At 40.3% G+C, this 25045-nt stretch overlaps 1 protein-coding gene across 2 annotated transcripts in view; it reads right to left on the bottom strand.

Moving 5' to 3' along the window:
• slc12a7b (solute carrier family 12 member 7b) overlaps positions 1-25045 on the bottom strand; it is a 69272-nt gene that overhangs the window by 24329 nt on the left and 19898 nt on the right. For both annotated transcript variants that reach the window (XM_020930774.2, XM_020930775.2), the window contains exons 2-8: positions 11524-11624; positions 9936-10067; positions 8422-8568; positions 2682-2736; positions 2474-2604; positions 1560-1801; positions 103-314 (exon numbers count right to left, since the gene is read on the bottom strand). In XM_020930774.2, coding sequence (XP_020786433.1) covers positions 103-314; positions 1560-1801; positions 2474-2604; positions 2682-2736; positions 8422-8568; positions 9936-10067; positions 11524-11624 — 1020 coding nt within the window. The remainder of the gene's footprint in view (positions 1-102; positions 315-1559; positions 1802-2473; positions 2605-2681; positions 2737-8421; positions 8569-9935; positions 10068-11523; positions 11625-25045) is intronic.

Genomic DNA, 25045 nt, shown 5'->3' with positions numbered 1-25045 from the left:
GATAAATATTGAGCCCCCAAAATGACTGTTCCAGCTTTCATAGACTGAACGAACTGAACTGAAGTTAATGTAGTAATTCTGGTGACAGGCCCAGTGACCCACCTGAGATAACTCCGCTGGTGAGGCCTGGGATGCCCTGGATCTCGGTCACGTTGTTGCTGGCGAAGTATGGGTTACAGGTGGCGTTGAGATGGGCGCTCTCACAGAACATTTCCCACAGCGCCGTGCTCACCGTCACATTGTCAATCACTTCAGTCTTAAGACACTTATCGAACTTCTGGTTATGCAACGTGCGATTCCCCAACATGCACACTCTAGATAGTACAGAGACAGGACAGCAGGTGAATAGAATTATAGGCCTTAATATACATGTGTACACAATGTCAAAATGGAAAGCATACTTTGTTTCCTATAAAAGGTCAATCAAAGTGAGTAAGCTTTGGCATTTTTTGGTATTTCTATGTAAAAAAGCAAATCAAACTAAAGATTCACAATTTTAAAGGTCCTATATTACACACGTGAGCTTTAAACCATGTTAAAATGTTGTTACCTCCTCAAAAACAGCTCCTTTTACCTTTTGTTTCGTAGTTATTGACAATTCCAGGTATGAAATTATCTAACGGATTCTAGTTAAGGTGAATAAAGTTTGAAAACACAGAGAAGCACTTCCTGTGTTACCGCATGACATCACTAGATGGAACAGAGTGTTTTCTGTTTGAGAGAAGAACAAGTGTAAATGTGCAGGCTTTGTACACGTGTGAACGAAATACAACACCTCCAGTATGTTTTCCATGATGAAAAATAACATAGATCAGCCCCTTTATCGTCGATTCATAGTTTGGCAGGACATGTTTTTAGTCCAACAAGAATTTCTTCAGTTGACTACAGCCCTAGAAGTGTTACACATTCAGAAGTTGTAGATTTTGTAGCAAGTTACACCATACAGATACATTTTTGGTATTTTTAGTATTACTCTTGGTGCTGGAAGCTCAAGCTGCGTGATATCTGTCCTTGGTAGATAAACTTTGTTTTTTTCCATGTATTATCCAAGTATTTTTTGCTGTTTGAATCATTTGGACAATTTCAGCCCTGGAATTTCCAATCTCCTCTGAACTGAAGATAAAAAGAGCTAGAACCTACCGCTACACGAAATCACAAGGTGGAACAGAACATTTTGAGCTTTGGAGATGCAGACAGACTAATAATAAAGAGTTACTCCAACATTTGTGAATGAAACAAAACACAACTCCAGCTCTGTTATTGATTAGGTAACAACATGGGTTAAAGCTCACAAGAGTTAATTAAGTAACAACAATTCTAATCGACAACATAAGTTTAAAAAAAATAAATAAATAAAAATATAAATATATATATTATATTTTAAATCCAAAGAAAGTCTTTTATCAGATAGTTCTGACCTGACCTATGGCCTATCCTACTTGGGGAAACCTTCTCAGAAACATGCCAACTCCACACATACATCCCAGTGTGCAAATCAAACCTGAGACCCTGTTACTGTGAGGTCAAAGTGCTGACCACTGTGGCCTCATGTGACTCACGGGAAGTCTGGAGGCTCAAAGATGCTCTTGATGACCCCGGCGTAGATGGCAAGGATGGACAGGATGACACAGGCTAAGAAGACCAGGGCCAGTTTGTTCACATACTTGACTCCCACAAACACCACCACAGCCATGAGGGCCAGGCAGCACGTCCCATACACACGCATGTTATTCAGCAGAGCGGCCACCTCGTCCTCCTTCTTGGTCGCCACAAAGATGGCCGCTTTAGGCACTATGTAGGTCTGCAAAAAAACAGATCCATGAATTCAACTTAAAGCTCACGTACCTGATATGAGCATTTGAGCTAGGGCTGGTGATACAGAGAAAACATTTATTTCAAAACTTCAAAACTCATCCTCCCAACCCTAAAGGTTGGTAGTTCTATCCTGCTCTAAACCAAGTTACTTTACCTGGCAAGAAAGAACCACATACACAGACTGTGTGACTGACAGACAGATTAACCAATCAAAGAGATGCATGCCCCATTTGCATTAAAAACAAACATGGCAGTTTACACTTAAAAAGGAGAAGCAAATTATATAAAGGACTGCATGCATTCTCTCAGAATCACCAATGGAAGCACCAGACTTGTATTTATCGCAGATAAAGAAGTTATATATTTTGTTCTGAATGGTAAGAGAAGCTTGAAGAGGAAATAGCTTCTGCATTTGAGAGATGTTCGATACAAATGAGGAGCTGTGGGTGCACTGTGGTGTTTCACGCTCTATGGTCCAGTTCCAGACCCTTCTGGATTGAAGCAGAATGTAGAAGGGGCAATAAATGAGTTATTGTTAGTGGTGAGTGTGGCTCCCATGACCAGCCATATGCATCAGGGCAGTTGTGTCTAGTACTCTGAAGTTGTGTCTACTGAGTTTTAGGGGTAAATCAGTCCTGCTTTGTAAAGTGCTCCTCACCAGTAGAATCTCTATGGTTCCCAGGATGTACATGGAGCCTGCAAACGTGGTGCCCAGGTAAAAGCACAATCCCACAGCTCCACCGAACTCTGGCCCCAGAGACCTGGAGATCATGTAGTACGAGCCTCCAGCTGACAACACAGGGACACACAGGTCATGACTACTACCACACAAAGTACACATGTTTACTGCACATACAAGGCCTTACCTGGTACTACACCGTTAGTAGCGATTGCACTCATTGAGATGGCTGTCAGCATGGTCTGTGGAGAGAGGGAGAGAGAGAGGAGTTAATTAATTCATTAATTAATCATCGCATTTGTATAGCACCTTTCAAGATCCCCAAAGCGCTTTACAGTTCATTTTTCATTCACTCAACACTCAGTGGTGGTAAACTACTACTGTAGCTACAGACTGACAGAGTGAGTACATCTGCCTCTCGTGGAATAGAAATGGGACGTAGTTCTAGACCTGTTAGAGGCATTTCTCCCGTAACTGTTCAGCATTGCCCATGGGGTAGAAATGTTGATGGTAATGACATTGCAGGGGTTAAAAGAATTTGTTCCCCAGAACTGTATCCAGTCTGTGCCATTCCTCAGGGCCAGATGCACCACAACTCTGATATAAACCTGTCTGACAGTAGAAATGTTTCCATTACTATGTGTTCTATTTCAGAACATGAGACAATGTTCAGTACCAAAAGCCAACTGCAATTGTCATTGACATAACCCTAAAACTTCTAAGCGCCCCATGTCGTTTCCTACAGAAGCCTCATCTCTGCTGTGTTCCTGTGACTATGAGTGTGCAGAGCAGAGGGCAGACCCTACACCGCACTCTCTATTTCCCAGTGTGGTGACTGGTGAACAACGTGAAAACTGGTTACTACCCAGATCATGATATGCTAATGTATAAATGAGGAGTCAAGCCCTATGTTAGACAGACAAAAACAAAACGAAAACAAAACAAAAACAAAAGAACACCAGGATCATGTAGAGCGGGTTAATATCACCATCTTATGACCATAATGACGAGGCTCACAGCAGCAGTTAGAGAGAGAGAGACCACAATATTCCAATATCAGTTAATGGGAGCCAGAGTCAGTAGGAGCCAAAAGAGCCATTTGAGAACTTTCTACTTGCAACATGGTGACTAGCGCGTTAAAGTCTATGGTCTATACACACTCTACTTGTGGTCCGCTAAAGGCATGGATGGAGAAGTTCTTTTCCCCTTTTCTTCAGCTCCCATCAATGTGATGAAAAATATTAAAACTGTTGATACCCTTGATAAATGCATCTTAAAAGCATACATAACATAATGGTGAAGCTCTTCTTTTCTTTTGCCCAGTTCATGTGGTCCTGCTTTCTGTTACTTTCACAGATAATGATCCCTTGGTCTTCTCGTGCATGTATACTAAACACTCGATGTGATGTGCTCTGATCGTGCAAGATTTCCATTTGGAACTTTGCCACAAGGCAAGGGGTTGAATGCTGTCCTTGCTAATGTAGCATCCTAAATATTACAAAAACAAAACAAAAAAAGAACTGATGTGTTTTAGGTCAATCTTTCTCCTCCATGACATTTTTCCTCTTTAACTCTCCATAAAATCACATGTATTGAGGGGGTATTATTAGAAGCACAGTTTGTGAAGACTTAAAGGGCTAATGTTTCACGTCTCTGAGCCTTGTAATTGATACCAGCTTCTCCATAAACCCTCCATTGTTAGGGCTAAGAATATGCTCCATAACAAATGCTGTAGGTGACAGCAAAGGCACAGGAAAGACATACAAAGTCAAAAGTGTAAGTGGACACAGAAAACTGCTGTAAAGTAGACCTGTCTGAAAATACTATTCTACACAGTTTTAAAATACACTTTAAGACAACTGAGGGAATTGTTTCTAATTTTTGGTACAACAAAATAATGTTATTAAAGGTTCTGTTATGCAACATTGATTTTTTAAGCCATGTAATAAAATAAACAGTTTGTAAAATAAATGTTCTCCTCCACAAACAAACCTGGAGTTGTGTCTTAATTTAGTAGTCCTGCATTATTGGTGAACATCTCCAAGCTCCAAATACTCCGGTTTAGTTTAGTTTATTAAGATAAACTTAATTAGTATAGCTACTGAAATATCATTAACTATTCTTCCTGGGGTCTCCTCAAATTCATTACATACAATTTGTTGTATAACATATAAACTTCACCTACACCTTGAAGTTAACAGCTACTTTTTACCCTTTGTGCAGTAGAGATGTACCAGATGAGCAATTCTAGGGCTGAAATTATCCAAATAATTCTAAGGACTGCGTTTGTGTGTTAAACATGTGTGAATGAAGCAAAACACAACTCCAGGTCTGTGTGTGATGAGGAAACAAGATCAGAAAATGTAATATGGGCCCTTTAAACAATGCAAATGAATGAAAAATAAAATAAATGCAGTTGCAATAATTATTGCCGTAGCTACCATTTTGATCTATGTGCTGTATTTCCTTAACACTAGAGACAGACCAATATATTGTTGAGCAGATTGTCCCTATGATCAGTCTTTACCACACCTCTATTTGAGCTCATTGTACATGTATCTGTATATCTCAACCTTATATGTTGCTATTTTTGCTGATTTGATTGTTCAAATTAAAGATTATTCAATTAAGATTTAGATTTCTGTGCTTTGTTATTCAGAGTTGTTCTAATATTGTAATTTGTGAGCTTCAGTGTCCATCAAATTTGACTGCTAGTCATCTGTGAGACATGGGCCTCATGCATGAAGTCATGTCATGTGTACACAGACATGGGCATGTTCAGAATATTACAAGATGCATAAAAAATCTATTTCCAGTCTGAACACCGGTTCTTCTGCAGCTCCCAGTGATGAGCAACAGCCTCTGCTCCTGTGACCCCCTGTGACCCCCTGTGCCCCCTGCAGCTGTATGGGTTAAGTTTAGACCTACAGAACTTCACATGTTTAGGCCCAGAATAGAAGAGTTCAGTTTTATTCAAAGTACTGAGTGACTTAATAGTGTCTCATTTAGGCCTGTGACAAAAATTCCTATATGGACTTGTTGTTCATTCTATGTACTACTTCAGAGTATACTTACAGGTTGTTTTCCCGCTGTCCTTGAGCCCTAATTCAAACGTGACCTGCTCTGAGCCTGACTGCTCTGTTCTCTGGAGGTTATTTTTAGCAGTGCGTGTGCACACAGTGGACCCCGGACAGAGCCTGATGTGGGGGCACTGGTGCAGACTGCGATGGGTCTAAGCAGTGAGAATGAACATTAATCTGTTTGCCTAAGCTGGCCCTTACATTATGTAATGAGTGTGCAGGGGGAAAGCCTCCAGAGCACTTTACACAGATTGTAGTGTGTGAAATGGTCCGGTCTTTCCAGGAATGCATCATTAAAGAGAGATAAATAACACCACATGAAGCTCATTTCTACACACATACTTTATGATTTTACATTTTGTTCACAATCGCAATATTGATCCACTGATACTTTGCAGCTGATGTCATCAACATTCCCTCGAGATGTGATACTAACTGTAGGAACTGCTCTGTCTGAAGCTCTGTTACTAAAGTTAGGCTTTAGTCTGAGCTTTATTTAACACAGTCTGTCCACAAAGAGCTGATATAGATGGAAGTGCAACAGGTTTAACAGCTGATTTGTGCTGTTAAACAAGTCTCTCACACATCAGCCAACAAACAGTCACTTACGGCGCACTCACACTAGAACTTTAGAGCCGTGCTCAAGCACGACTGCGTAGGGTTCTATGTTACACTTTATTCACTGTTTTTCTCGTATGAGTGACCTGAGAGGGATCGCGTACATGAGCAAAAGTGTCCTGCTTTGGCCCACCTCCTCCAACGGGCAGAAGTCCCTGGGCACAGTTCGACTGCACTCACCACTCTTTAATGGCGATCTGTGCTTGGGCATGGTTCTAGTGTGAGTGCACCCTAAGTCACTCTCACATTTTCTTTGAAAATCAAACTTCCAAACAGAACCATGGACACTCGTATTGATCACAGGCTGCTGAAAATATGCTCCTTAAATCCACTTTAGACACTATCTACAAATTTGCTAATGTGTGCAATGTGTCACTGTGGTAACTGATGAACATTTTGCCATAGAAATACAGTGAAAAACACCCCCAGCATGATGTCACTGCAAAGACCTAAATATAAACATTTTAAAACTGCAGGACTAACTCCTGCCTCTTCAAACGTCATCACAACAGAGCTTCATGGTCCCGGATCAGGCTGACCAAGCAGTGAGAAGGGCATTTTTAAAACTTGTGCCAAAATGCCCAAGTGACACAACACAACTGAGGTGTCTTTGTGGGACAGGTGTAAATGAGAATTTTCAGAGCAATAGTGGCTCCAACAGAGGACTATAAAGAAACAAGCACAAATCACTCAAAATATAAGTTGGTGTAACTTGATGATGATTAAAACACTGCTAAAAGTCAATTTTGTGTAATATATATCATTATTAGGTTCATTCTAAGATTGCAGAAAACAAAATTTGAGTCTTAAATACAAGATAAATATGAGTAAAAGCCCTCCAAAAAGCAGTCCACCTATCGTCCCTGAAATTTCCCTGAAATGTAAAATGTGCAATCAGTGCAAACAGTTACACTGAAGTACAGAAGTCATGATGAGAGGTAAACAGTGGTGCTTTAAAGGGCCTATTACTCAAAACTGACTCTTGAGAGCTTTAAGCCATGTCACAATGTTAACTCCTCAAAAACAGACTTGGAGTTGTGTTTTGTTTCATTCACACACTTTGAGTAATCCTTTATTATTAGTCTGTCTACGTCTACAAATTATGTCTTAATTATTAATTATTAAATTATGTATTAAAAGTGGTAGTTTTCAAGTTAACAGCTACCTTTTATCTAGTGTAATAGAGTTTAAAACACAGCAGAGCACTTCCTGTATTACCACATGACATCACAAGGTGGAACAGAGTGAAAAGAAGCTTAAATCTGCTGGGATTGTGTGTTAAACATGTGTGAATGAATTAAAACACAACTCCAGGTCTGTTTGTGATGAAGAAACAGCATTATAAACATAGATTAAACATTAGCGTAATATTGGCCCTTTAAGTGGTAAATTATACAACAGACTCCCAAAACAGAAGAGAGCGAGAGATGAAGATGTGAGAGTAATTACGCTGAGAGGTGATGGTCTACTCCACTAACTCTTACATAACGTAGCACACGTCACTGCTCTAATGACTTGAGCTCTAAATCCCCTGTCAGAGGACACCAAAAATCAATGTCAAGTCTGCTCACTTTTGCTCTTCTACCGAGCAGTGGAGGCTGTAGTCCACTGAAGACATTCTTGGAGGTCTAAAGACGTGCTGCTGGTCAACTGGACAACTAAAAAGAGGGCGTGGCAACAGCTCTCAAAACGATTATATATCTTTACATTAAGTATGGATCAATATGGATTTTTTGAGCGGATACCAATATCTGATAATTGGCCTGCTGTTGTGGCCAGTAACCAATAACAATGTTTGCCAATACCCATATTTAGCTTTAAAATCTATAGTGAGGCCCACAAACTTATCTTAAATTAAAGTAGATCACAACTTTAAAATAGTAAAAATAATAAAAATATGTATTTATGTGGGATATGAAATAATTCTAAACATACAGCCATATAACTCTTCTATTTCCATTTTAACTCATGAAGTAAAATAGACAAACAGATTGCAGCGACGGTAAAAAAAATCCTATCTATATTGGCTGATAGTGGATCCGATATAGTAGCCGTCCCTGTTTTACATATCTGATCCAAAATGCACTCACAAGACTACACCTGCACCGGAGTTCATGCAAAATCAACCAGAAGAAAAAAGTACGAGGAAACTATGTATTTATATAAATCTTCAGCTATCTCACTCTAAACGACCACGTCTAGCCCTGTAAGGCCCCAGAGTGTACTCACACAGCTGCAGCACAAGCCCACGATAACCAGAGACTCCAGGATGCCCGCAGTGCCCACGATCCAGGTAAGGCGAAGGAACAGGATGACCCCCAGGATGTTCTGGAGGCACGGGAGGTACACACCCATGAAGGTCCCCATCTGAGGGCTCTGCAGGAGGAGGAGAGGAGGAGGAGAGGAGGAGGAGAGGAGGAGGACAGGAGTTACACCACAGCTCCAGGTCATACATTATCACATTTTCAGTCAAGGTTAAACTTCTAAGACAAGTAGGCTTAGTGCATCAGTTACTCCTTTAAGTGTGAAATCAGGTGCTTCTCAAGAACAAGCAAGTGACATTAAAATACAAGACCAGTCTCTTACTGTCATGGCACAATGTATTTCACATGGGGCTTCAATAAATTGTCTGAGGCACACCGATTACAAAAATGACAAAAATAAAAGTGCACCTATTTGCAAAAAGACATCTTTAAAATAAGAGATTAATCAAACATGCATGAATCACTCCAAATATAAGTTTGTGTGAGTAAATGGTGAAAAGTTGATTTTGCTAAATAAATCTGATGATAGAATAGACTTAAATGACATCAAAACCACAGAAGCCGATGTGGGTGATCAGAAAGACTCTGATCAGAAAGAAACCAGATTTAGCTGTTTACATCTGATTTTAATAGTCTTATAACTCCACACGTCTGAGAATACCGTAATCTGATTTAGAGTGTGCATGTAACCACAGTGAGTCAGTATTAGGGCTCGGCATTTAGATCAGTGACTTTTGTGGGGAGGATATTGTAGAAATGCTTTTGAAAATGCATGCTGCATGATGTGATTTGTTATACTCATTAAACCTGTGGATGTGAACTGCATCACATAAAGAAATGTACCTTTCTCGAAAAAATAAAACAACATAATTGGAGCCTTTTCACAACTTAAATTGAAATGTACAGAAATATGAATGGTGATAGATGTATAGAGCACCATGGTGACATATGTAGCTTGTGCTCTTACCACTTTAATAAAAGAACTGAACAACTGAACCTAGGTTGCCAGTATAATATTATGGACACTTTGTTTATTTTCAGACAGGTCATGCCTCATGTGAAAACTCTGACCTCCAGAATTCCCTCACTGAGCTGCAGAGGCTGCACTAGAACTGACTCAGGATTGGTACAGGTTCTGCAGTGTAGGTAAACAGACCAGAGTACTTTTAGTTACAAAAACAGGCAACCCAAATAAAAGATTCATATAAAGCTCATTCTGTTGTCTGTTTGTTATAATTTGGTGTTTTGGTTGGCCATCGTGTCCAGTGTTCTCAAATTAAGAATATATCAACATCCCACTGTCATCAGTAACATCTCCATTTGATCTGAACATGTTTACCTCAGTATCTGGAGACAATGAATGTTCATGTTTATTCTACTTGAAATAGATCATATTTGGATCTTGGTCACTTCTTTTTACACTCCTAACTCCACACTCTTAGTGGTGTGTGTGAAATCAGCAGCACATGGTGGAGGTACCTTGACAGCTTTCTTCTTGGCGCCCTCGTCCTCGTCAGCCTCCTCGTGCTCATGGGCGCCCTGGGTGAGGTTAGTGTAGTTGGCCAGTTTGTTGAGGAGAGACGACACCATGGGATGACTGTCCATTTCCTCCTGTGAGGAGACACAAGGGCACAGTGTCAGTCTAGTTTTCTTCCTTCCACTTAGCGTCAGTCATTATGTGAGTCATTGTTTAGATAGACCTGATTGGTAGAAAAACAAATGTTTGCTAGAACAGTATGTGTGGATAAGCACCATGCAGAGAAGTATAAAAAGAAGCAGGATGGCTCTGTCTATAAACAGCCAGACTGCAGCAACCCAAGGTCAGCCAAATAACAGACTGCCCCAGGCTCCATCTGAGCCACAGACATGTCTAAACCCAGACTGCTTCACCTTTACATCAGCACAGACATGTCTAAACCCAGACTGCCTCACCTTTACATCAGCACAGACATGTCTAAACCCAGACTGCTTCACCTTTACATCAGCACAGACATGTCTAAACCCAGACTGCTTCACCTTTACATCAGCACAGACATGTCTAAACCCAGACTGCCTCACCTTTACATCAGCACAGACATGTCTAAACCCAGACTGCCTCACCTTTACATCAGCACAGACATGTCTAAACCCAGACTGCTTCACCTTTACATCAGCACAGACATGTCTAAACCCAGACTGCTTCACCTTTACATCAGCACAGACATGTCTAAACCCAGACTGCCTCACCTTTACATCAGCACAGACATGTCTAAACCCAGACTGCTTCACCTTTACATCAGCACAGACATGTCTAAACCCAGACTGCTTCACCTTTACATCAGCACAGACATGTCTAAACCCAGACTGCCTCACCTTTACATCAGCACAGACATGTCTAAACCCAGACTGCTTCACCTTTACATCAGCACAGACATGTCTAAACCCAGACTGCTTCACCTTTACATCAGCACAGACATGTCAGCTTTGTAAATACAGGGTCCTTATGATACCTCAATTTGCGTCATCTAAATTTGTGCCAACATTTGATGCACAAGCTCACAATCTTTGGTCGCTTACTATGGCCACACAGACAAGAAAAAAACACATCTTATGCCATCAATTTCTTAGATTTTTTAAGCCTCAGGCTTCCCTTTAAAAAGTCACACTTAGGAGCGCAAGGACATAAAACAGTCATAAAATCATCATAAACTGATATATCCCTGCTCTAATTGAAAAAACACATTTAACCCTCAAATGCTGGTTTGCATAGCTTCTAAAATTGAGAGATCTTCCAGTAAACTGAAGCCAGCTCATAACTGGCTCCATTTTTATATGTGTCATAGAAACTTCAAGTTTGTCTTAAATTTGAAGTTTGTGGCATTTTTAGTTTTTGTGTAGCATCAGTTTAAAATCAGTTCTCATCAGGCATCAAGATAATAACTTGCAAGACTGATACAAATTCTGTAAATGACACTCCTCCTTCTTTACACTGGCAGCACCATCATGTCAGTGTTCTAAGACAAGGCTCCATTCTGTTTTCACTCAGCATTAGAGAACAGATGAGTGCAGATCAGAGCTCAGTGCTTACCTCAAAAAGTGCCATGTTCGTGCCATCATAGCTGTTGCTGTTGGCTTTGTCGTTGTCTGTGTTGTTGATGAAGGGACTATTTTCTTTTGGGACGCCATCACCTGTGAACACAAGAGAGGAAGTTCAAAACCGCTGCATTAGCTGAATATTCCAGCGCAATACAAAATAGGTAAGGTACAGTACAGGCCTTATCTTTAGAGATGCTGTGGAGCAGCTCATAGTACTAAACAAAGGCCTTTTACAGAGTTAGTGTCAAATTTCAAAACATGAGGTGTTTTAGAAGTGTAATTTCTTGAAGTTAGGGGCAGTGGTAGCTCTGTTATTAAGGTTAATGTACACTTTCTTGTCCTGCAGGGAAATATGACCCATCCTTTAATGGGGGTGTGATGAAAATGTATACTGTCAAGAAAAGATTTCTGTCACTCTGTCTTTGTGTAAATTAATGTGATTTCTTCTTGAGACTCAGACCAGTCATTAACATGTGTAAAGGCTCAGCAGACACTGTCTCCAAGCTTCAGGAAGTCTTTTGTTGTCTCATCTGTCCTCAAATGTAAGTTAAGTTGATTAGCACAATTTAAGTCTGTGAAACAACAGTCAGTTTGCTTTGATAAACATATATGCTTTGTATTTCTGTATACATACTCAGAGCTCTGAAGTTCTGGAGGGAAGTGATCTGGAGAGGAATGATAATAAAGAATAATAAACCTTTGTCTGTATTCCAAAAATCGAGCTTTGAAAATTGGATTAATTATTTATCATCAGGAGATACACAATTTTTACCACTAGAGGGGCAACCTGTCAGAAACATTGTGTTGTGCTGTAAAGCATTCATCCATTGGGCTGAAGTTAAAAACTAGCCAGAGACATAAAAGACATAAAAATGGTGTGGTTCCACTGTCTGTTGTGAAGTATACATGTTTAAACTGGGTTCCCACTAGCTGTTATGAGACAAAACACTCATTTAACCAACTCATAATCAGCATGTATACAGACATGCTGTACCTCTGGTCACACGACTCTGGTTTGTTGCATAAAATGCAACATTGCTTGTCAAGGTGTGCAGGATTTAGGAGGGCAGATGCTGCAAGTATTCAGGTCTGAATTCTCCATTAGAATTTTCCACATAGGCCTAAATGAGGATCCAGATATTTCAGACAGATGTTACAGAAACATTTAGCCTGCATACAACAGTACATTTCAATATGTCATAACTCTAATCAGAACAGAAGAAGAGAGAGCACAGTCCCAGCAGAGGAGGAGCCTTCAAAGAACATTCTAACAGCCCCCTGTGAGGCGCTGTGAGGGGCCCTCCTATAAGCCAGTACATGTTTAGAGTCACACACAGACAGACACAGAGCAGAGGTTAACACAACTGACACGCAAGACAACTTCCAATGCCAACACAATGTGTCAGACTATACTCTCCTCTGTCCACTTCTACAAGACAGAACAAGAACTGAAGAGCACGTAACATGAGTCCATCTTGTGGTCATGGGGATCAAGCCATTGTAAACACTAAGCATTGTGACCAGAAACATGAGACCATGAGGTCTGTCTTTTTGTACCCAAAGGACATTTCTTTTATCAAGCTGTCATTATTCTTGCTAAGTTGGTAACTAACTCTGGTGTCACCTCCACAGAAGAGTGAAGTGTATGGAGAAAACAGAACACTGCAGTAAAAGACAGTGAGTAAGTGAGAGTGCAGTCGCCCTATAACCAGAAGGTTGTCTGTTTTAACTTGTCTTTAACCAGTTAAATCATGTCATTGTGTCCGTGGGACAATCCACTCTTCCAGACTATTAAAGAGTGTGAGTGAAGCTCGAAGGTCTAATGGAGCTGTCACCACATTCTCTTAATCAGTGGCTGCAGCCTATGGCCTCTAAGATGAACATCTCTGGTGCATCTCTGTATAGGCAGCACTCCTTGGTATGGGCAGGTGCTCTGTATGGGCAGGTGCTCTGTATGGGCAGGTGCTCTGATGGCAGGTGCCATCCATCAGAGCCCAGTGTTCTCTGAGCTGTGGTGCTGGGGGACCTCCCTGCTCCTGCTCCAGCTGCAGAGGGTAAGAGGCTTGGTGTGTGGCTTAGTGTGCTGTAATCACAGCCAAAGTCAGCGTGCCCTTGTTCTCCACTAACATGCTCTCAGAGGAACACAATAGGTGAGGAGGATGCAGCGCTTTCATAAGCTCTGATATCTCTAGCACTTCTCCAGAAAGTCTCCTCTGTATTGTGCTGGAGCTCAGAGCCTGGAGGACACACCATGTCTTAAATGACACTAGTTAAATCCTCTTTGAGACCAGGCCATGGGTTAAAAATGGCAGAGGCTGCTGCTTATAGAACGTGCCCACGTGTGTAATTACCGCGTCACACCGGAAGTCTTAGATTTGAACTAAGACACAACTAGAGTACTCTACTGGAGTACTATACAGGGGCGAGGGGCAGAAGGACACAGGGCTGTGTGTACAACAGTATGTCACAAAACTCACTTCCAAACACAAGAACATCATGACAGTTAGTATACAGAGATATTTTTAGTACGATAAGATGATCCTTAATGATCCCCCACTGGGGTAAAATGTCTGGGGACACAGGACAAGCTACACCACAAACACAGAGGAGACACACTTCACATTCACCAGTAAACTCTATTAGCCAGTGGAACGGACTGTCATGTTTAATGCTCAATATTACAGGCAAGCATTGTGTTATCTATTAGTTTCAATTGACTCATTGTGTGGTGGTAAAGATGCACCAACCTTTCTGGCAGAGAGAATGCTAGAATATTCCACACTGTGGCATTATACTTATCCATCTCCAGGTAGACATGCAGGTGTTACCACCAGACCAAGCGGCTCAGTGGTTAAAGCACTCATCTACCAATCCAAAGGTCAGAGGATCGCCTTCTGCTCAGACAAACTTTTGTCACTGTGTCCTTAGGCAAGAACATCACCCCCTTATTTAGTTAGAATAGGAATAGTGGTAGTGATTGGTGGTAGTTAGAGGGGCCAATGGTATAGATTGGTAGTCTCGCTTCAGTCAGTCTGCCCCGGAGCAGCTGTGACTACCACCAGGGAGTGTGGAGTAAATGAATAATGATATATATATATATTTTTTTTTTGAATCACAAATATAATGTGAAAACAAATATGAGACCTCCAATCTGTGAACCCTGCTCACTGTAATATTTTTCAAGGTATTTTTGAGCAATAAAACCTGCTCAAAAATGTAACTCAGCATATGCAAGACAGGAAAGTTTAATGTCATACAAGTTATGGCAAAAACATGACAAGTGGCTGGTGGAAACCTCATGAGAAAAGTTAAACAGTCCCTCTTTAAAAGAACACATTACATCAAGAACCATTCATCCCATCACAAGTGCATGTAAACAGTGGAAGCACAGCAGAGCAAGTGTATTGCCCAAGGACAGTATGGAAATTACTTTATAATGTAGCAGGGATCAAAACGTCTAATATCAAGTGAATTACAGCCACATGCAGGATTTTAAAGGATCAAGTTTATGTAGTGTTTAAGAGCAGCCCCAGCAGCCCAAACCAAACACGAGCGGGACTGCAGGGGCAAAAGAAGCTGTGTAAATGAAGGGTGAGGAGCGGGCAGTGAGGAGGTGGCAGTGGGGAGGTGGCAGTGTGGAGGTGGCAGTGGGGAGGTGGCAGTGGGGAGGTGGCAGTGTGGAGGTGGCAGTGGGGAGCGGGCAGGTGGCAGTGTGGAGTGGGCAGTGTGGAGCGGGCAGTGAGGAGGTGGTGGGCTTAGTGCAGTGTAGCAGCAGTCCTCTGGGACATGCTCCACATTCTGTACAGTAGCCCTGACAGGACCCTGGCCTATTTATCACATGGACTGTGCAGAATGTCTGCTCTGGTGACCAGAGCCTTTCACACACATGTTCTTTTGGCCTGACCAGTACGTGTCATGTATGTGTTATCCTGGTGGGTTCAGACTTCTCACATTGATTTAGTCCTGGTTGAGGTTGACACTGCTGGGCCAAGCAGTGCTGACCTAGATTAATATTATTCTCTTGAGATTCTTCATGCTTTCAGTCAATATTTAGTCATGGTCTAGTTCTTGTACACACATGCAATCAGTGGGAAAGGAGGGGCATCGAACCACAATAGTACCACTGAAATTCATCTAACTTCAGGGAGGAAAATGAAGCACCCGGAGGCAAACTAGACACGGTAAGAACATGTAAAGTGTTCAGAGAAAAGCCCTGTCGTGCCTGCGAGTTCAGGGAGTGACACTCAAACCACTGTGCCACAGAGTACTATTAGCTACTTTCTTCATGTCAGTGATTTGTAACTTTTAAACCAAACAAGGTGTCATCTGTATCCTCACTGGCTTAGGCCTTGGAGGTCCAGGGGGTGGAGACAGTGCAGAGAAGCTGACGCGATTGTCTGTGTGACGCCCCAGTGCTACAGTGGCTTCTATTTCTGACTTGTTTTTAAACTTAATTCAAAAGGTATAATCCAACAGCACAAGCACACATGAGAATTCTTCAATCATTCTGCTACTAAAAAGTGTTACTATGAACCATCCTCTCAGACAAACAGAGGGAACACTTGCTGTACCTTCCTAGTGTGTCCTTCAAGAGCATGTGAGTGACTATCAAGAGTATCCTCACCTCCTGAGCGCTCCTGTGGGCTGCACACACTTTACACACAGCTCCAGGAAAAATGATTCCATGTCTTGACTGTGAGTCATGAGATCTACTGAAAACATGTGCCCATTGTCCTCCTGGAGGAACTGACCACACTGTAGACCCAGCACCACTGAAGGAGTCATCACAGTGGCTCCTCCTCTTCAAACCTGTGCCCTCAGACCTTAGACGGGTGGTACAGGTCACATAGGCATGAGCACACATCAGGAGAGGTGTTAGGTCAGATGCATGTGGTAAGAATGGTGTGATTTACAAGTTTTGAAACAAACTCTCAGATTAAACCCAAATACAAATGCAACAATAGACAAATGCAGATAAGGTGGAGACAGGCACTACTGGCCTTGGGCTTTTTCAGAAGTATTCTTAGGGCATCACTAAAGGCTACTTTAAGCTTTTGTAATGTAGCCTTCTTAAATTTGCACAAATGTGTACAGTATGTCCTGAACAGGTGTATGTTTGAATACATGTGAAATTCTCTGAACAGAATGTTGGTGTACAATATACGTACATCACCATCATCACTGGCGTCATCATCATCACAAATTATGATTTAAAACACACAAACAACTGTGTGATGATGACATGTGCAGGGGTAAAGCCACACAACTCAGTCTCTTGTTCAATATCAGTAAACTGTGCTATTCTACACTTCATTTGGAGTTTATAAAGCTTTGGGAGAGTCTTCTCTTGCGCTGGGACTGTCAGCACACTTCCAGGGACGCCCCGCTGATTCAGAAGGGGACAATTGTGTTGACATTTTCACAGACTTCAGAACAATGCTCTCAATTTACAATTTTTATAATACACAGGAGACACAGTGGTGCAGTGAGTTGAGTGATTGCCCACAAACGGAGGTCAGAGGGTCATACCTCACTTGAGCACACACTGCCCTTGCATCCCTGAGCAAGACACACCCCCATATCAGAAAGGACAGATGACCTAAAAGTGCTAAATCACTGTGACTGTGGTTCCCAAAAAATACCAAAATAAAAAGGCTATCCTCTGCACAATGCTACGCTGACCCTGACTACACTGTACTCCAGAAGAGTCGTCGCGGCACTCACAACAACCAAATCAAGTTCATCCGAGCAATCATTAAGTAGTGCATGAAAAGTGCCATCACAGCTGTATTACATAAGAGAGTGGGATTCCCCTGTGTGGATGCAGCCGCACAGAGGGCAGCTGTCTCTGAGGGTCTGACCATTAGGAGGCTTAACCGCCTCATCGCCATAAGATCACGGGATGTGCTCACAGAGAGGAGAAGTGACCAGGCAGACTATTTATAAGCCCTAAGCCGCGCTCTGACGCGCCCTAAGCTGCCTACACCGCCACAGTTAGACACTGTGTACCGGCAGAAAGAAGAGTGGGAGGAGATGTCACAGAGCAAGAGACCAGACTACGCAAGTCACACTACTACATGTTTATCTGTACTCACTGTCGAAATGAAGAAACACACAGTGAATTGTACATAATATCAAAATAGAATTTAAAGTTTTAGTATCATGACAACACTAAGGAACAGACTCGATACTCAATACTGATTCCAATACCATGGTGACAATAAAAACACTATTTCTACACATTAAATCGTAGTAGTATATTCTTTTATATAACTTTTATAATCCCTCAGTGATCCATGTGTATATACTAGTCTATGTGCGCTTACACTTGTTCTGATACAGATCAACATCATTCTAAAACTATTCAGGAACGCTTCATATCTCCCCCATGAATGTGGCTTTTTTAGTACTGATACATGCTCAAATATGTAGTTTCAATATACGGTTTAGTATGGATAAGTACTGTCTCTCATTGTTCATACTTTTGCCAACCCTAATTATGTCTGAAATAGGTACGACCTGTTCTACCTGTAAAAACAAAAGTCACTCTTGGAACTTAAAAAATGGGTTACTGGTATATTTAAATTCAATTCACCTGGCCCACTACACGTTTTAACAATTCTTATCCAAGAGGGTTTTTGAAACATCGATTTTTGACTAAAATTGGGCCGTCATAGTTACAGTGACAATATAAAAGCTTATTACAACTGTTAAAGATGTATTGTGTAACTTCTCTGGTAGAAGATGCAATACTCAAATACTTTTCTCTATGGATATGTTATTGCTTTGTCTGGAATGTTCCACAGTATGGCATTAAACCTTTCTATCTTCATGGAGACCAAACCACACCAAGTTACAGGTCAGATCTGTGGAGAGGTGACCCCGCTCACAAGTCAGAATGAATGTTTTTGCTCATTTCCGGCAGAGATACAAGCAGACTTAAGGAAAAGTTACACAGTGCGCCTTTAAATGTCTTTAGTGACACTTGCGGAGCCTCAGTTAGCATCATTGACGCTAAATGTCACGACAAAAGGTTAAGCCAGACATAGCCCGCAAATCTCTCAGCTTTACTCTTCAGCGAAACATTCACAAATTTGGAATCTAGAATGGGACTTTTTTTTTTTTAACTAAACATGTACTTAAATGAGCATATGGCTGCGTGTGCACAAAACGCTGGCAAAATTAGAAGTTGGAGCACAACTGTAAGACAATACAGTCAAAATAGTGTTCTATATTCCATAATCTCTGCCAGTTAAAGATTCACTATTGGCAAAAATGTCAAAATGTAAATAAATACTTGGAATAGAATAGTTTAAAAGTATCAAATGCCAGACAAAACTAGATTCTCGTTTAAGCAGGTAATGATATAAAAAAAAAGTCACGTTCAAAGGACTGAAATGAACCTTTCCTGAAGCTTTAGAATGATGTTGAGTTTTGTCAGAACAAGTAGAAGATCACAGAGACTAGTATACACACATGGACCAACATGAACCTACCTGGACCACTGAGGATTACACACATATAAGACACATGGGAATAGAAAAGAAAGTATGACAGAGAAATGAAAGTACTACCATTTAATGCTGAAAATTGCATTCTATTGTTTAAATAAAGAGTTTTTATTGTCATCGTGGTATCAGAATCAGTATTGAGTATTGAATCTATTACTTAATATTGAAATTGAGTTTGAAATTTTAGTATCTTGACAACCTTACTGGTGATGATAAACACATCCAACTACACACAACTACTGCACATCGACGAAAGCAAAGATACCGAAAGAGTTGCACAAATTAAGAGCAAAACCGAAAAGACTCTGTTCGCCCGTCGCTGAGAGGTCGATGAGCGAAGTCCGCGGACGAACTCACCCTTCCGTCGAGTGCTTCCCCCGTGCTCCATCCTGAGGAGCAGCCGGCCCAAAAGGGGAAGTGAAGGAAGGGCTGGGGTCCTAGGAGCGCTCCCTGTGGTACTCCGGGCTGAACGGGGGGTCCTCGAATAAAATGGAGCCCACTAGTGAGGTGCACGCATCAGGAATGCTGCGTCTCTGCCTCTCTGCATACTGTGAGGATCAGCTATTTCTGTGACACATGCGCTCGTGTGTGTGTTTGTGTGTTTGTGTGTGCGTGTGTGTGTGAGAGAGAGAGAGCATCACAAAGCGCCCTCCCTCACTCACTCACCTTCATTACAGCACAAACACAGGGGGAGGAGTCAGCACAGCCTGGACACTACAGGCGGCCACAATGTGCACACAGCAACATGGAAGTGTGCATATGAATAGAGAAACTGGTCAGATTGTGAAAATTATTATTGTTTTTATTTACATTTGCTTTCTTTTTTATTATATTTTATTACAAATATATTTTGTTTTCTTTTCTTTTTTTATTTATTTAATTTTCCACAATGGGGCATAATCTAAACATTTTATTTATTTGTTTATTTTATTGCACATATTTTTTGACAGGTTCTGATTTGTTGACCAAAATTAAATTAATATATATAAATAAATTCTGTAATGTATTTCTAGTTCTAGTTAGTTCAGCATTTGCTTTGTTTTGTATGTCATTAAATATATATATTTTTTCTATTTTTATTCATTTACATTTTGGAATTTCACTTTTACAAAAGATATGCATGCCTTCCGTCTACAGGAGAACTGAATTTAGTTAAGTTTTTAATGGGTTTGGCCCAGGTAATACCAAAAAGTATTCCCTACTCCTACATCATTGAATAATAATGCACAGACAGTATCCTTTATACAATATGTCCACAATATAATATTTGAAACAAAACGATGTTCAATTAATGGAAAAACTAAAAAGTAATTAGCAATAAATACTTTTTAAAAATATGAATCTTGCATTTGCCTAAACTGAAATAATGTTTCCAAGACCCAATAATAGTTACATTTTGAATGGGACAAAGTCCTGGAGCCTCCTGGAGTCCACATATGTGCACATATATGTCCAACACATTCTGGCTTGTTCAGCCACTTCATAAATTGTTTTTTGTAAATCATTATTTAATTGTTACTTGATTGTGTTCCATTAAAATGATTAAAACTTAACATGCATGTTTTATGGATCATATGTGGACATATAAATATAAAAATATTATAAAAATAGAATTCTTTGGTTTTGCATCATCAGGTCCAGATCAGCCCAAATAACAAAGAGAAATCAGTAAAGCCACAAGAGTTTAGGAGGTTAAAAGATGTATTGTGTAACATTTCTGGTGGAGGGTCAATCCCATGTTTTTCTCCATGGAGATGTTATTGTTTTGTCTGGAATGTTCCACAGTATAGCATTAAACCTTTCTATCTTCATGGAGACCAAACCAGGTCAAGTTACAGGTCAGATCTGTGGAGTGGCGACCCCGCTCACAGTCACAATGTCTGTTTTTTTGTGTATTTTTGAGCTATAAACCATCTATGATTGAATAAATGTAAAGTAGAGCTGCTTAAAGTCACACTGTGGAACAACACTGACATCTCCATAGAAACAAGCAGGTGACGGACCCCAACCAGAAAACTCACACACCTTTAAAGTGGGGTTTTCAGTAATAAGGGGAGTATTAATGGCTAACACATAACACATTTACATCATCATGTTGTACCTTTTACTGTTTTGAAAAAGCTATATATACTACTAAGGGTTCAAACAGGGCCCGGGAGAGATCACTAGATTACTCAAACATGCATGGATGACATCTAAAAGTTCTTCAGGCACGTTTTTGATGAGGGGACAGCGTTAGAACATGGTAGAAAGGTAAAAAAATAGCTGAAGAGAGATGGTTTTGTGGAGAGGCGGAGTGCAAACGTGTGAATCGATAAGTGCTTACTGTTAAAGTGACGGAGCGCCTCATTTTACACTGACCTCGGGCTGACGGTGACGAGCAGAAGCAGCACTCACATGATGGATGAGTCTATGGAGAATTCTGTGTACACTAATGAAGACAATCACACACGCTCTGCAACCCACGCCCAAGTCTGACCACGCACACTTCACTTTTACAAAAAAATGTAATCAAATAAAAAGAAGTCCTGTTTTCTTTCCTTAAATTGAACACGAAAACAGGTCATTTGTCACACGGGAAAAATCCATAAAGTAATAAAAAGTCTGTCTGAAGCTACGCTGAAACACAACGCCGATATATATCACACAAACTTTCCTGGTTTAGATTTATGTGGCACAACTTCTGTCAAGAAATGGAGCAAACAACATCAAACATAGCAAAGATTAGGCTCTGTTCCACCTTATAATGTCACGTGGTAATACAAGATGTGCTCCACTTTTTAAACTCCATACACCTTCATTAGAATCATTTGGATAGACCTGGAATTGCCAGTCTCTACTGAATTAAAGGTAAAAGGAGCTGCTAACATGACATCCACATGACATCACGAGGTGGAACAAAATACTTCATAAAGAAATTGTCAATAAATAAAATATATCAGTTGACAGACTTTTGATTTTTGATTTTTTTATCTGTATGTGTACAATCAATGTGGCAATAAAGATTATGGGTCAGTGATGTTTTGCAGTTTTCAAATGATCAAAAAATAAAAATATAACGACATACAAAATGTGTAGATTATCTGGTATATTCACGTGTAGATTTGATAATATATAACATATGCCTCTAGAAAAAAATTTAAAGATTAAAAACATTCTTCTGCATTTAAAGCCAGGACTTTCATATTGTTAAAATGTAATTACATTTAATGTAACTACTATTTGAAATGATGAAAAACATAAACTGAGATCTACATAGACAGTAGGACATTAAAATGTTTTTTGTTTTTTGTTTTTTCTTAAAGTTTTGAAGAATTTCACAATTTGCCCTAATATGACATCAACTCTTAACTCTGGTGCCATTTTTTTTTTCTTCATAAAAAGAGTCCGGTTGCATTTTGAATAATTACTAATGAATCCACCAAACCTAATTTTCTTCATTTATGTGATTATTATTTCACATTTACTTTAATATAGTACAGATATAGTTGGTTAAATGATACAAATATAACTGTAAAAGAAATGCAGTTATTTTTTTATTTAAATGTTTAATGTTACCTACAACAGATACAGGTCTGTTAAGTACAACTAACTTCATATTTTTTACTAACAAAATGTCTATCTGTGAAGGTAATGTTAACATTTTTGTAATCTACTTTTTATGTACTTGTCTGTGTTTTATGTGGACCTGTGGAAGAGTAGTTACTGCTGAGATAATAACTAACAGGGATCCTAAATAAATAAATACATAAATACATAAATAAATAAACAGAGCACTTGGAGCTTTGGAGACATTGACATACTAATAATAAAGTGTTAATCAAACATGTGGGAAGGAAACTAAACACAACTTCAGGCAGGACTGTGCCAGAAATGTTCAGGTTGATAGATCACAATCTCAGCTTTGGTCGATCTTGTTGATAAAGCATGTGCATTTTAATCGACAGGTCACGAGCCAATCGTGTGGCAGTAAGAACACATGGAGCTGACGCTGTCTTGTTTAGGAAAAAGCAGTCAGACTTAAATCTGTACAATTTGACTAGATGTCCAGTGTGTCATTCTCTGTCTCTATGTGTGTGGAGCAGTCTGTCCCACTCCACCCCACTCTTCCTCCCTCTCTGATCCAGCTCCTCACTTTTTATACTCTTTCTCTGATCTTTTGCTTCTGATCATTATAATCCAAGTTGTGTAAAGTTGATTTTCTCACTGTTTATGAGTGAAACTTAAGTCCTGATTTAGCACATGGACATCACACATGTTTCTGTTGATAGTAGGAGCACACATATGCATTTAGGTTTCATACACTGGACAAATTCATTCCAAAGTTTAAATGTGAATGTCTCTGGAATTACTGGTCCTATCAACATGAAATAAAACCTGTAGTGATCCTGACACCCTGCTCTTTATACTTGTGGATGTTTTCAATAAGATGGAAGAAGATCGAATTGAAAATCGATCAGTTTGGGAAAAATAAATCATGTTCTTTTTTCCCCATATTGCTCAGCCCTACCTCCAAGTATGTCAGTCTGTCTTTGATGAGGTAACAACATTATAAGCTTACTTAACGCATATATAAGAGTCCCTTTTGTGTAATATAGGACCTTTAACCCTCTCAGGCTCAAATTAATTTTTAGTATCAGGAAAAATCTGATATTTGGGGAAAATTATAATATGGGGTAGTAATATACAATTCTGACTTTTTTATCCTTTGTAAACAAAAAAAGTATTTTGCACTTCTGGCAGGCCGTTTGCGTGTAGCCGTTCTTGCACAGTCTGCATCGCCCACGTTTATCAGCATGGATAGGAAAAAGGCTCCTGAGTAAAAAAAAGCTCATATAATATGGATGTGGAGTAAGTAGGTACTTGGAATTTAGCTATTGCAAATCTGCAACGCCTGCCTGGAGAGGGTCAAGATTAAAGAAATGCAGTTTTTGTCTCAAGAATCTCTCAAGAATCCTCCATAAACAACAAAATCTCCTGTCTTGTTGTGCATAAAAGCTTTTAACCCTGGAGTTTAGATGTGTACAAACATGTTCTGAAATGTGAGTCTTGTATTGGTTTGTCACTTCAGATTTCAGTCTTTGTGTCAGTTCTCCTGGATGTGTTTAAAGATCCACTGCTCAACTTGTCTGGTGGAGGGTTCTTCACCTGCTCGTCTTCATGGAGATGTTATTGCTTTGTCTAGAATGTTCCATGGTAGAGATTAAACCTACTCTACCTTATCTACCTCAAAGGAGACAACTACAGGCAGCATTACAGGTCAGGTCTGTGGAGAGGCGACCTTATTCACAGTGAGAATGATTGTGTTTGTGAGCAGTACAAACACCTGTCATGAATAAATGATATGTAGGTAGATATATTTAATGTCCATATATATTTAAATACCATGGAACATTCTAGGCAAAACAAGAACATCTCCATGGAGACAACCAGGTGACAGAACATCCACCAGAAAAATCACGCAATGCACCTTTAAAATGTGAACTGTAAACAGAATCCTATTATTAAAACACAAATCGCGGTGACAATACTTATACTTACAATATTCAAACTGTGCAGGTCTATTTTCTAAAGTCAGAGTCAGTTTCATGTTGTAATTTCCTGGTGAGTGTCTGGTCGGCTTCACCTTAGCTCACCTCAGTGTATATAAGCCGAGCCATCACGCTGTGTGCCCCCCGCCGCAGGACACAGACGAGCAGTGGGCGGGGCAGTGGGCGGAGACGTGGGCCTGCGCCTGGACCCCGGTGCCACCTTTGTCATGGCCGCTCATTAATCCATTTGTCTAAGAGCATGCGGAGGGAGAGCTAAGCACTTAACCAGCTTAAGGTAATCCTGGACTTTTTATAAAGCACAGCGCTGGGAGAGGAGGAAGAGTGTTAAACAGAAGAACGCCCAACTACTGTCAGGAATCATCACAGGTGACGCTCTGGTCAGCACCTCCCACCAACAAAGCTCCACAGGAGAAATCAGTGATCAATCAATGATGACATATTTCATTTATCT

This window comes from Boleophthalmus pectinirostris, unplaced genomic scaffold (genome assembly GCF_026225935.1).
Source record: "Boleophthalmus pectinirostris isolate CB_2022bp ecotype Guang Dong unplaced genomic scaffold, ASM2622593v1 HiC_scaffold_15, whole genome shotgun sequence".
NCBI classification, from domain to species: Eukaryota; Metazoa; Chordata; class Actinopteri; order Gobiiformes; family Gobiidae; genus Boleophthalmus; species Boleophthalmus pectinirostris.
The sequence above is the reverse complement of the archived record's forward strand: the minus strand, read 5'-3'. Positions and strand labels throughout refer to the sequence as shown.